Here is a 12,121-nt window from a genome sequence, read left to right as displayed (position 1 = left end):
GTTGACACGAACCTCATTCCAACCCGCACTGTCTTCTTGACATTTGACAAAGTTCAACTCCCATCGAAAATCAAAGCAGGCTATGAGATAATTTCCGTTCACCCTTACGTCCCAAACTCTACGTGTTGTTATCTGTGTCAGCGGTTCAATCACACCAGCCAGTCCTGTTCCAATCCGGCCAAATGTGTTACGTGTGGCAAGGATGCCCATGAGCGTGCTTGTCCACCTCCATCCCCTCGCTGCATCAACTGTATGGGTGACCACGCTGCTTCCTCTCGTGATTGCCCCATTTTTAAGGATGAAAAGCTCATCCAGGAAATCAGAGTGAAGGAAAAGGTGTCGACCTTTGCTGCTCGAAAATTATTCGCCAGTCGACAGCCCACCGTGCCTCAGACAGGAAAATACAGCATGGTCCTTGCTTCTCCTCCGCCAACAAAGGAGGCGGCCACGCAGACCTGCGACCTCACCTTTAGTACCACGGTCGTCAGATCGGCCAGCGCAAAGATCGCCCGTTCAACCTCACCACTTTCGCCTGCCCACTCTATGGCTCACCCTTCATTGGGTTCTGCTAAATCTCGAGCCCAAAAGTCAGACACCAAGACTTCGAAAAAAGAGCATACTCGTGAATATTTTTTACATACCCCAACTTCACAACCATCGGTTCCTCCTTCTTCTAAACATCATAATTCCAAGAAGGCTACAAAGAAACCCAGTTCCTCTCCTTCTCCGCCAAGGCGTGTCCCATCTACAGCACCACCTGGCGGAAATCGCCCTCGGCCGTCTTCTGTGTCGCCGCGGCGCACTGCTGGCGGCCGATCAACCGGCCGATCGCTGGTGGCAGGAGCTGCTCCTGAACAACCTATGGATCAGGATCTTCTGCCTTCGGCTGAATGCCATTCCATGCTGTCGGTCGCAATCTCTGAGCAGTCGTTGAGTTGACAGCGACCTTGGTCACATTCCTCCATTTTCTGTTCACCCTATGTCCATTATCCACTGGAATATCTGCAGCATTCGAGCCAATCGGGATGAATTGTCGCTCCTCATACGATCCTACTCGCCGGTCATTTTCTGTCTTCAGGAAACAAAGCTGCGTCTCCTTGACCGCTTTGTTCTCCCTCATTTTCAGTCCGTCCGATATGATCTCCCCTCTGTTGAAGGCACTCCAGCCCATGGAGGACTCATGATTCTTCTCCATGATACTCTCCATTATCACCCATTCCATTTAAACACTTCCTTCCAAGCTGTCGCCGTCCGTCTTTCCCTTTCTGGATACACGTTCTCTCTTTGTACTGTATACATTCCATCGTCCACACCAATGGCACGAGCTGATCTCCTTCATCTTCTTGGTCAGCTTCCGCCCCCCTATTTGCTGGTTGGGGACTTCAATGCCCACCACCCGCTATGGGGATCTCCACATCCTAGTCCATGTGGCTCACTCCCCCCAGGTGGTCCACAACTCTTTTGTGGATACGTGCATGGCGAGCACGGGGCCCTGAGCCATTGCAGCCTTCTTTCTCTCCCGGGCTGCATTTCCTTTCCCTTCCCCTTCTTTCCACTCGCCCTCTCCTCTCCCTCTATTGGTGTCCTTGCTTATGTTGGCCCCCGCTATCCTCCTGGTTCTGTTGGTTTTACACTCCGGCTTTGTTGCGTAATCATCTCCTCCTTTTTGGCATTCCTTGGTCCCCCTCTGGGGTTTGACCTCCATTACAAAATTTCTCCTCCACAGTGTGAGCCATTTGGGGAAGAGCTCCTTACCTAGTGTCTCCGACCTGCGCCTTCCTAGTACATTCCACCTTTTCTTTCACGTCGTTGTCTGATGCTAGGGTGCATAGCCAGCACGGTGGCCAGCCCGTGTGGTGGGGTCGCTATGTACCCTTTTGGTTGAGCCCCCTGAACACACAGGGATCACACTTCTGATACCTGAGCTGTAACCTACTCATGCATGCCTTGGAGTGGTTGCTCGTCATCCTGGAGCATTGGAACTCCCGGCAATGGCCGCCGTGCCAGACGGCCCTTGCTGTGGCTAGGTGGCGCCCGTGAGGAGAGCCCCTGATTGGGGTGGGTGGTATCAGGGCGGATGCTATGCAGATAAAACGCATACGGGTCCAAATCTCTGGCCGTTCTTCAGCGGCCGTCTCTCTGCGTGGAACTGATTCCTCAAGTGCTGCTTCTCTTGCCCCTTCGGCCTTCCCTTCCATGGCTACCCCCTGGGAAGAGGGTGAGGCCAATCATCTAGGGGCAAAACCTTTCCCCCGTTATCTAGTTTGCACCAGGACTGATGGAGACACTTTCACCAGTGCCAAACCTTTATTCTTTGTGGAGCACATTGAAGACAAGTTTGGCGAAGTGGACTCTCTGAGCAAGATGCGGTCGGGTTCGTTGCTGATAAAAACTGCTTCAGCTGCCCAATCTGCGGCCCTTCGTGCCTGTACCCATCTTGGCACAATTCCTGTGTCCATTACCCCCCACCAGTCTCTAAATATGGTACAAGGTCTGATTTTTCACAGGGACCTCATCCTTCAAACTGATGAGGCACTTCGGGACAATCTCAGACGGCGGGGTGTTCACTTTGTTCGGCGTGTTCAGAAGGGTCCTAAAGATAATCGTATTGATACTGGTGCCTTTATCCTGGCCTTTGAAGGGGATACCCTCCCTGAGAAAGTTAAGATTATGGTCTATCGCTGTGATGTGAAGCCGTACATCCCACCTCCTATGAGGTGTTTTAAGTGCTTGTGTTTAGGACACATGTCTTCCCTTTGTTCCCAGGCCCTTCTCTGTGGTGAATGTGGACGTCCACTCCATGAGGGGAGTCCCTGTGTTCCCCCTCCTGTATGTGTAAATTGTCATGGTAGTCATTCTCCACGTTCACCAGATTGCCCAGTATATAAGAAGGAAAAAAAGATACAGGAGTATAAGTCCCTCGATCGTTTAACCTACACAGAGGCCCGTAAGAAATATACACGACTTCACCCTGTGTCCATGACATCTAGTTACGCCTTGGTTACGTCTTCACCCCTTCCTCCCCCTTCCTTACCCCCATCCTGGACCCCTCTCCTCCCCCCCCCCCCCTCCCCTGCGGCTCCCACACCTTCTCCTATGGGTGCTGCTCCCCTTCCCCAGCTGGGGAAGTGTCCTACTCCTTCGGCGTCTGCCGGTCAAGGGCGCCTCTCCCGGGATGCCCCTTCCCGGCACCTTCCAGGCCAAAGGTTTGCTGCCGCGCGACGACCGCGAGAGCCACGGTCTGTCGGCCCCCAGGGCGCCCAGTCTCTTTCTGTTCCTAATCTTGCTGCAGCTGGCTCCTTTATGCCACACAGCCCTCCTCGATCTCAGCCTGAAATGAAGAAACATAAGTCCCGGGACAAAGAGCCTCTGGTGTCACCGGAGGTGCCTCCCCCGACTTCACAACCGGATTCTGACCTGTCGTTTATGGATGTCACCCCTCCTTGTCGGTGACGGGTGGGGACCCGGCAGTATGACTGGATTTAGCGTGTTCAGCCCCCATTAAACCATCGTTCTGTGGTTCTTCAATGGAATTGTAATGGATACTATCGTCACCTTCCAGAATTGAAATCCCTTCTTTCGTCCTGCTCTGCAGCTTGTGTTTCTCCAGGAATCTTATTTTACTTATGCTCACTCACCGACCCTCCGTGGGTTCCGTGTTTTCTGTCGAAATCGGGTCGGACCCCTTCTGGCTTCTGGTGGCGTTTGTACGTTGGTCCATATAGACATTGCTAGCACGTGGATTCCTCTTCAAACTACATTGGAAGCGGTTGCTGTTAGGGTCCACCTAGACTCTGCAGTCACAGTTTGCACTCTTTATCTCCCTCCTGACAGGACTCTTATACCTGCTGCCTTAACCGCCCTTCTTCGGCAACTTCCTCCTCCCTTCCTCCTCCTTGGGGATTTTAATGCTCATCATCCCTTGTGAACAGTGCCTTTCCATCTAGAAGAGGTCTTCTTATAGACCAATTTATTGCAGACCACGACCTGTGCCTTCTTAATGATGGCTCCCCTACTCATTTCAGTGCAGGTCATGGTACCTTTTCTGCCATTGATCTTTCTCTTTCTTCTCCCTCTCTCCTCCCTTCATTACACTGGTCGCCACATGACGACCTTTGTGATAGTGACCATTTCCCGTTGATTATCACGCTCCCTTCCCGCTCCCCGATGGACAGGTTGCCTCGTTGGTCTTTCCAACCCGCCGATTGGCCTTTATACACTGCGCAGGTCGTGTTTTCTCCCTCTGTCGGGTTGTATTGATGACGTCCTACGTGACGTGTCTGACGCGATTGTTCGTGCTGCTAGCCTTGCTGTCCCGCGCTCATCTGGACCATTTCGTCGTCGGCAAGTCCCGTGGTGGAGTACGGCCATTGCCATTGCCATCCGTGATCGCCGTCGAGCTTTGCAACACTTTAAGAGGCACCCATCCGGAGCCAGCCTTACTACCTTTAAACGCCTCCGCACTAAAGCCCGTTATTTAATCAAACAGAGCAAGTGGATGTGTTAGGAACGATTCGTTTCTTCCCTTGGTTCTACTGTCCCTCTGTCACGGGTATGGGCTACACTTCGCTCTCTCCAAGGTTGCCATCGGCAGTCCACCCTCCCAGGCCTTCACCTCCCAGATGGCATTTGTACGGACCCATTAGTTCTTGCAGAACATCTTGCGACCCATTTTGCAGTGACGTCAGCGTCGGCCTCCTATCCAGCTGCTTTCCTTCACCAAAAACAGTGGGCTGAAGCTGTCACCTTATGTTTCACCACTTGTGAGTCAGAATCTTACAACGAACCTTTTACTGAATGGGAATTTCTATCTGCTCTATCTTCTGCTCATGATATGGCCCCTGGCCCAGATTCCATTCATAACCAACTGCTTCAACATCTCAGTGCTCCACAACAGCAACATCTTCATCGGGTGTTTAACCGTATCTGGCTCCAGGGTGATTTCCCTTCTCAGCGGAGGGATAGCATTGTGGTTCCTGTCCTTAAGCCTGGTAAGAACCCCCTATCTGTTGACAGCTATCGACCAATTAGTTTGACCAATGTTGTTTGTAAGTTACTTGAACGGATGGTAGCCCGTCGGCTCAATTGGGTCCTCGAATCTCCCCTTACCAGTGTGGCTTTCGAGAGGGACGATCTCGAATCGATCATTTACTTCGCTTGGAATCCGCAGTTCGGCAGGCTTTTTCCCAGCGCCGCCATTTGGTTGCAGTGTTTTTTGACCTTCGCAAGGCCTATGACACGGCCTGGCGCCATCACATCTTACTAACCCTTCATCAGTGGGGTCTTCGGGGCACACTCCTGATTTTTATCCGCCAGTTCCTGATCCATCAGTCATTTAGAGTTCGAGTTGGTACTGCTTTTAGTTCTCCACGGACCCAGGAGACGGGCATCCCACAGGATTCTGTCTTGAGTGTCCTTCTTTTCCTCATTGCTGTCGATGGACTTGTGGCCTCTGTCGGTCCCTTGATCACCCCTGCCCTGTATGTGGATGATTTCTGCATTTGGGTTAGTTCCTCTTCGATGACATCTGCAGAACGACAGCTCCAGGTGGCTATATGGCGTGCCTCTGCATGGACCTTCTCACGCGGGTTGCAATTCTCTCCTTTCAAATCGCGAGTGGTCCACTTCTGTCGCCGTACTAAGATCCATCCTGATCCAGAGCTCTATCTCGCTGCACAACGATTGCCTGTGGTCCCACAGTTTCGTTTCCTGGGTCTTCTTTTCGACAACAAGCTCACTTGGCTGCCCCATATCAGACTCCTGAAGGTAGGATGTTTCCATAAACTCAATGTCCTTCGCTTCCTTGCCCACTCCTCTTGGGGTGCGGACCGTTCCCTCCTCCTCCGTCTTTATCGTGCTCTAGTTCTGTCTCGCTTGGACTATGGTTGTCAAGTTTATGGTTCAGCTGCTCCTTCCACACTGCACGTGCTGGATCAAGTCCACCATCGTGGTATCCGTTTGGCCACCGGTGCCTTCCCTACTAGCCCTGTTGATAGTCTGCTGGTTGAAGCTGGGATTCCCCCCCCCCCCTCCACCCCTTTCTGTTCGGCGGTCCCAGCTTCTGGTGTCTTATGCCCTCACTATCCGTTCTTCTCCCACTCATCCTTCCTATTCTATCCTGTTCCCAGACCATGGACGTCGCCCACCCAACTCCCGCCCTTGGGCGGGTTTACCGGTTGGGCTGCGCCTTGCGTCTCTTTGCCGTGATTTTCAGCGTCCTTCTTTGTCCTGTCTTCCTTGATCCCTCCCCTCCACCCCTCCTTTGTTAGTTCCTCGGCCTCGAAATTGGATGGATCTCCGCCAAGGTCCGAAAGATTCCATCCCCCCCGGTGGTGTTCCGTTCCTTTTTCCGCCAAATTTTATGGGAGTTCCGGGATGCTGTTGTTTTTTACACTGATGGTTCTAAATCTGCTGATCATGTTGGGTATGCCTTCACGTCCTCTGTTGGAACGGAAAATCATCTGCTGCCACCTACATGTGGGGTGTTTACTGCGGAATTGATGGCAATTTCCCAGGCCCTTACCTTTATTAAACAATCCCAACACAACCGCGTTTTGTTATGTACGGACTCGATGAGTGACCTTCTTGCTATTGACCGGTGTTTTTCGCGCCATCCCTTGGTCTCTGCCATCCATGACCATCTCGCTGATATTCACGGTACTGCTTGTTCCATTGACTTCCTTTGGGTCCCTGGCCATGTGGGTATCCCGGGTAATGAGCTTGCTGATCGTTTGGCTGGGGGAGCAGTTACTTACCCCCCGTTTTCTGTAACCCCCCTTGCAGCGGATTTACGGCTTCACATCAAATCCCACTTCGCACAGTCATGGGCCAATTCTTGGGAGCCTACTCCCCTGTCTAATAAACTTCATGCAATTAAGGTGACACCAGGCCCGTGGCGTTCTTCCTTTCGCATCTCCCGAAAGGACTCGACCACACTGTGTCGTCTCCGCATTGGCCATACTCGGTTGACCCATGGTTTTCTTTTGCGTGATGAGCCACCCCCACTATGTGGTTGTGGAGCCTTCCAGTCAGTAGCCCACATTTTGGTTGAATGCCCCCTTCTTTTGGCTCTGCGTGCTAAGTACAGACTCCCCCACACTTTACCTTTGATGTTGGCTGACGATTCCCGGATGGTCTCTCTGGTTCTCGGTTTCCTCCGGGAAAGTGGTTTTTATTCTCAGTTTTTAAGGTTTTTAATCTCTCTCTGGTGTTGGGGCAGGGCGGTGAATGTTTGGGTGTCTCCCACTGTAAGCAGTGTTCAGAGATTCCTGATTCACCTCCCTGACCGAATTCCTCGTTTCTTCCTCTTTTACTCTTTTTTTTTAAAAAAAGGCTTGGTTAGTCTTTCTATTCCCACCATACGTACTTTCTACATTATAGCAGTTGTACCTTTTAAGTCACAGGTGGTCTTGCCTATGCTGCTTCAGCATAGTGTTGGGTTCGTTCTCTTGCCGACTTCCCTCATTTTGTTGTTTTACCAATGACAACGTGACTGTCCTTTTACGTTTTCCCTTTTTCCGTTTTATTGTTCTGACTTTACTGAGATGTCCCATTAGCAGAATGGAGTATATTTGAAACAAGGGACTGATGACCTTGCTGTTTGGTCCCTTAAATCTCAAACAACCAACCAACCAATCTCTTTTTATAAGTCTCTTAACCGTTTTACTTTCTATTCTGCTGTTTGGGGTAAAGTTTGTCATGTTGATAGCAAAAAGTTGTATTTTCCAATACTCAGTTGGACTGTTGCAAGCGATATTATAGCGGATTCTGTCAATATCTCTGACACTTTTTGTCACTACTTCACAAAGATTTCAAGCTCCACCCATTACCATCCTGAGTTCCTACCTCAAAAGTGAGTATTTAGAGGTTGTGGCACCTATTTTCTGATGGCAAGCTTCGACTCCATACTTCGTCTTATCTGGAGAGACAGCACATTTCCTACCAGTGGCATAAAGCCATTTTAATGCTTATCCTTAAGCATGCTAAAGACAAACATATTCCTTCTACTGTTGTCCCATTTCCCTCACCTGTAGTATCTGGAGGGTTATCGAACAAACAGATGATAAATAGGCAGCTAGTATGATGGCTTGAGTTGCTGGAATGACCATATGACACTTGCTGGAGGACACCACACATTGCACAAGTGGTGCTTATTAGGCTGCCTGCCTCACTTTAAAAGATCAGATTTTTAAAGTATGCATGGATCCAGGTTTATTGGACCTTTTAAGGGGTACATTAGGGCCGTAGCAGTCCAACCACATTATTGGGTGTGTCAGTCTGTCTTCATTGATGATTTTGTGGTCTGTTAAAAGTCCTGGAGGACCTGTTGAAGCAAGTGTCAACTTCAGTACAATCTTGACCATGTCTACTTCTGGGGCATACACAGTGGCTTCCACTTTTCCGATGGAGAGGGAAGAAAAAAAAACTGGCGGCAAAAGAATTCCACTCAGTCCTGACCCCTCTGTCCTGGTGCCCTTCTGTTCATCAAAACATCAAAATTCTTGGGTTTAATGCCCAATAGAAAACTGTCAGTCCTCCCATATGTCCTACTTGGCAGTCTGTGTTCGTTCTCAGAATGTACTGCACATTTTAAGTGGCACCTTTTGGAGTGGAGCACACAGCCGCCTTTTCATTTTATCAGTACTTAGTGCAATTGAAGCTGAAATATGAATGCATGACCATCCATTTTACATTGCCTTAACACGATTCACCAGTGCAGAATCTGTTTGGTTACTTTTGTGAGCCCCACCAGTCCAGTTATGACCCTGTATGTGGAAGCTGCCAAATTACTCCATCTTCAGTCATTCATGCAACATTTCTGGAGCTTTGTACACATTTTTGGGGGCACATTCATTTATATTGATGGCTTGAAGGCTGACCATGGCAAGGGTGTCCTTGATGTTGGTGAAGACGTCTTTGAATATTGCCTTTTACGCCAGTCCTTGATTTTTTATTTTATTTTATTATTTTTTTTTTCCAGAGCTATTTGTCAACTATCACCTTGTACATAGTATAAAACATCAGAATATTTGGTATGTGCTGATTCTCTTTGGTCTTCACAACCTTTTTGTGATGTACCTGTACTACCGTGTTGTACATCTGATTCAGGTATGCCTTCCGTCACCCACTGATGGTAGCACTAAAGGGTTCTTTGTATAGGCTCATGGAAATGTGTTAGTGAATAAGGTTGCTGATGCTGGTGCCGGTGCCTCGAGTGGAACTCCTCTACCCAGGCCTTTTAATTATTCCGTCCCTTCTGACAAACCCAGCGTAGATATATGTAGGAATATTCTGTCATTCTGGCACAAACAGTGGTCTTGTCTCAGTGGAAGCATGTACAGAGAGATTAAATCCCCGTGGATGGCTTGGGCAGCTACCTGTCGTCATAATTTTAACTAGACCATGTATTGGGCACTGTCTTTTCAGCCAGCAACGTTTGCTAAACAGTGACCAGTTTACTGTCACTCTGACAAATCACTGACAGTGCGCCGCTTCATAACGCAATGTCAGTTTTGTTTTTTAACTCCTGGCTTATTAATGTGCCTTTGTCATCTGAGCCATCTGAGTTAGTAGACACAGCACAGGCTGTAAAATGTGTTCTACTCTTTACCTGCCATAGCAGCATGGCAAAGGAGATTTAAATTGTGACTGTAGACACTGGTTGTTCCTCTCTCTACTCTTATCATATAGCCTCTTAAAAAAAAAAAATTCCCGTATGTTAATGACATTTAGGCCCCTATGCGTCGACTGACTTCAATAATCAGAGTGCTTTCCCTAGAAAACAGTCCATTTTAAATAATGAGCTTTGGCCGTAACTGTTTTGCACCCCCAAGTCAGAAGAAAAAAATAAACAGACCTCAAGATCAAATCTTGTGAACAAAGAGAACAGCATTGACAATATAGTGCAAGAGACAATGAATATTATAACCTAAGATGCAAACGTGATAGCCTTCACTGCAGGACCTCCTAGATGGCACTCGGTCCATTAGTGTCATTAAGTAATAGCAAGGGCCATTTAAAAAAGTGAAAAAGGCATTACAATTACAAAGGATGCATCACCCTGCTAATAACCTAATCTTATTCACACATAGAAAATGAATGAATGTTACTTAACTAAACAACAAAAAAATTTGGGAACACTGTTGCCACAAGGAATGCACACACACTTGCTTCTAAATTTTGGGCCAGCAAGGACTCACCAATGGATGCTACTTCCTTGTGGAAATTTTTTATAAGGAAGTAATTTGTTCTAACTGTTAACATGGCCGAACCATGCTTCACATAAATTTGAGGCTCAAAAAGTTATTACAATTACTAACTTGCTTTTACTCAACACTCAGACTTTGAGAGAGTCTGTCCAGTAGCGGCAGGTGGCAGGTAGTATAATGATTCTTTTACATAGGGAATTGAACAATACACTAGCACAATTTATAAACGCGTACCTGAAACAGAATACAGTTCATAACCACATAATACGTAGCCTTTATAACAATGGTAACAAAACTATACTGATGGCATTAAACAAGTTCTGGCATAGACGTGTCTTCCCTAGTCAGTGAACTGGACACATTTTGGCAACCATACAAAAGTTGGGCTATTGAGGCAACCTACCGATTTTTTATTAAGATTTTTTTTTATCCTGTTGACCATTCCATGTCGAGGTACCTATGTCCCTTTATAACCAACAAGCACAAGAAAACAGTATTCTGTGCGCTTCTGACTACAGAACCACAACTTTCACAATTCCATTCAGAATAGCTGGTATAGTGACTGCTGTGTATCATAGACATTTTGTACTCTGCTATGTTGCTGACCTGACATAAACAACTTATCCACTTATACCTGGAAAATTCTGTACACGAAGACTAAATTTTTATTCTTTCGTTGATGATCTGGCCCAGGTGTTAGATTGATGCCAGAGGTTAAGTTGATGACGGAGGAGCATATTAGCACACCTTCAGGCAGGGCTCCTGTCATGACAGTTGCACCCAGGCCAAGTTTCCTTTCATTCATGTGTCTACTTTTACATGTTAGCTACCTATTTTAATGATAGCCTTATTAACTATAATCTGAACACATTCTCATACAGATTTCCTGTAACGCACGTAACTTAGATTATTTTATCTTAAGTACAATATTTTACTTTTGACTGGTTGTTCATGGGGATAGAACAACAACATACACAACAGATGTGGTTCTTTTTGAATCTCGTACACCATTTTAATGACACTGGCTTTGACTTCTTCTATTTTGGAGTTGGTTCCATGTTGTCCTAATCCAAGGAATTTTCATTTAATTGTGTTCTCTAAAATGGAGAGATTAATAACATCATTATTCTACGTCTATTGTCATTAGATGTCCAATGAATTGAAAATATAAATGAAAGGAATCACGTGTGTTGGTGTATTCTCTAGTGATGTAAATTCGTTTGTTGCAGTTGAGGAGGAACCTTTCAATACTGCAGAAATCAGCAAACTCTCCTAGTTTGGCAACAATCATACGGGAATGGCAATTGATTTGTGAAAGACCTCCAAAGGGTTTTGAGAAGTTTTTCAAACCAGGTACTGGCAAACAATCATCAAAAAATGGAAAACCGAAGGAAGATGTTCCAAAAGAGGCACAGCAGCCACCACCTTCGAGAGGAACTAGTCAGCCTCCACCCAAGTCTACCCAGAGGCCGTATGATCAATGGTCATTTGGGATGTTTGGAGGTCAGTCCAGGTAAATATTGTTATAACAAAGGGAACTCCTCTTTTGTAAACAGTAAATAAGTTGTTTTACTTCTTAAACAATTTAAAATTTAAAGAGCTTTTTGTGTTTATGTAAGAGAATGCTAACACACAGATTTTTTATTTTAGTACTTCGAGTTTTTTGATTAACGCACACAGCTAGAAAAAGTCAGAATGATGGCATTTACCGGCATTGAAAATCGTAATTATGCTGATAGGAACTTTCAAAAATTCCAGTATGCTATAAGCTTGAGAAGTTGGAAAAGGTGCCCAAACACTGTAAGGTAGCGAAGGTAGGAAGCAAGCCTTATGAATACCAAAGTGTCAGTGAGATGGGGGATTGTAAAGAGGCTGACTGAGGGAGCATATACTAAAGTGTGCGTCATTTATGT

General features: G+C 47.1%; 1 protein-coding gene across 1 annotated transcript in view; it reads left to right on the top strand.

The window, feature by feature from the left end:
* Window positions 1-12,121, top strand: part of LOC124782852 (AFG3-like protein 2) — a 198,091-nt gene that overhangs the window by 67,525 nt on the left and 118,445 nt on the right. The window contains exon 2 of the mRNA XM_047253977.1: window positions 11,438-11,721. Coding sequence (XP_047109933.1) covers window positions 11,438-11,721 — 284 coding nt within the window. The remainder of the gene's footprint in view (window positions 1-11,437; window positions 11,722-12,121) is intronic.

The sequence above is a fragment of the Schistocerca piceifrons genome, chromosome 1 (assembly GCF_021461385.2).
Source record: "Schistocerca piceifrons isolate TAMUIC-IGC-003096 chromosome 1, iqSchPice1.1, whole genome shotgun sequence".
NCBI lineage: Eukaryota > Metazoa > Arthropoda > Insecta > Orthoptera > Acrididae > Schistocerca > Schistocerca piceifrons.
This window is presented reverse-complemented; position numbering and strand designations above follow the sequence as displayed.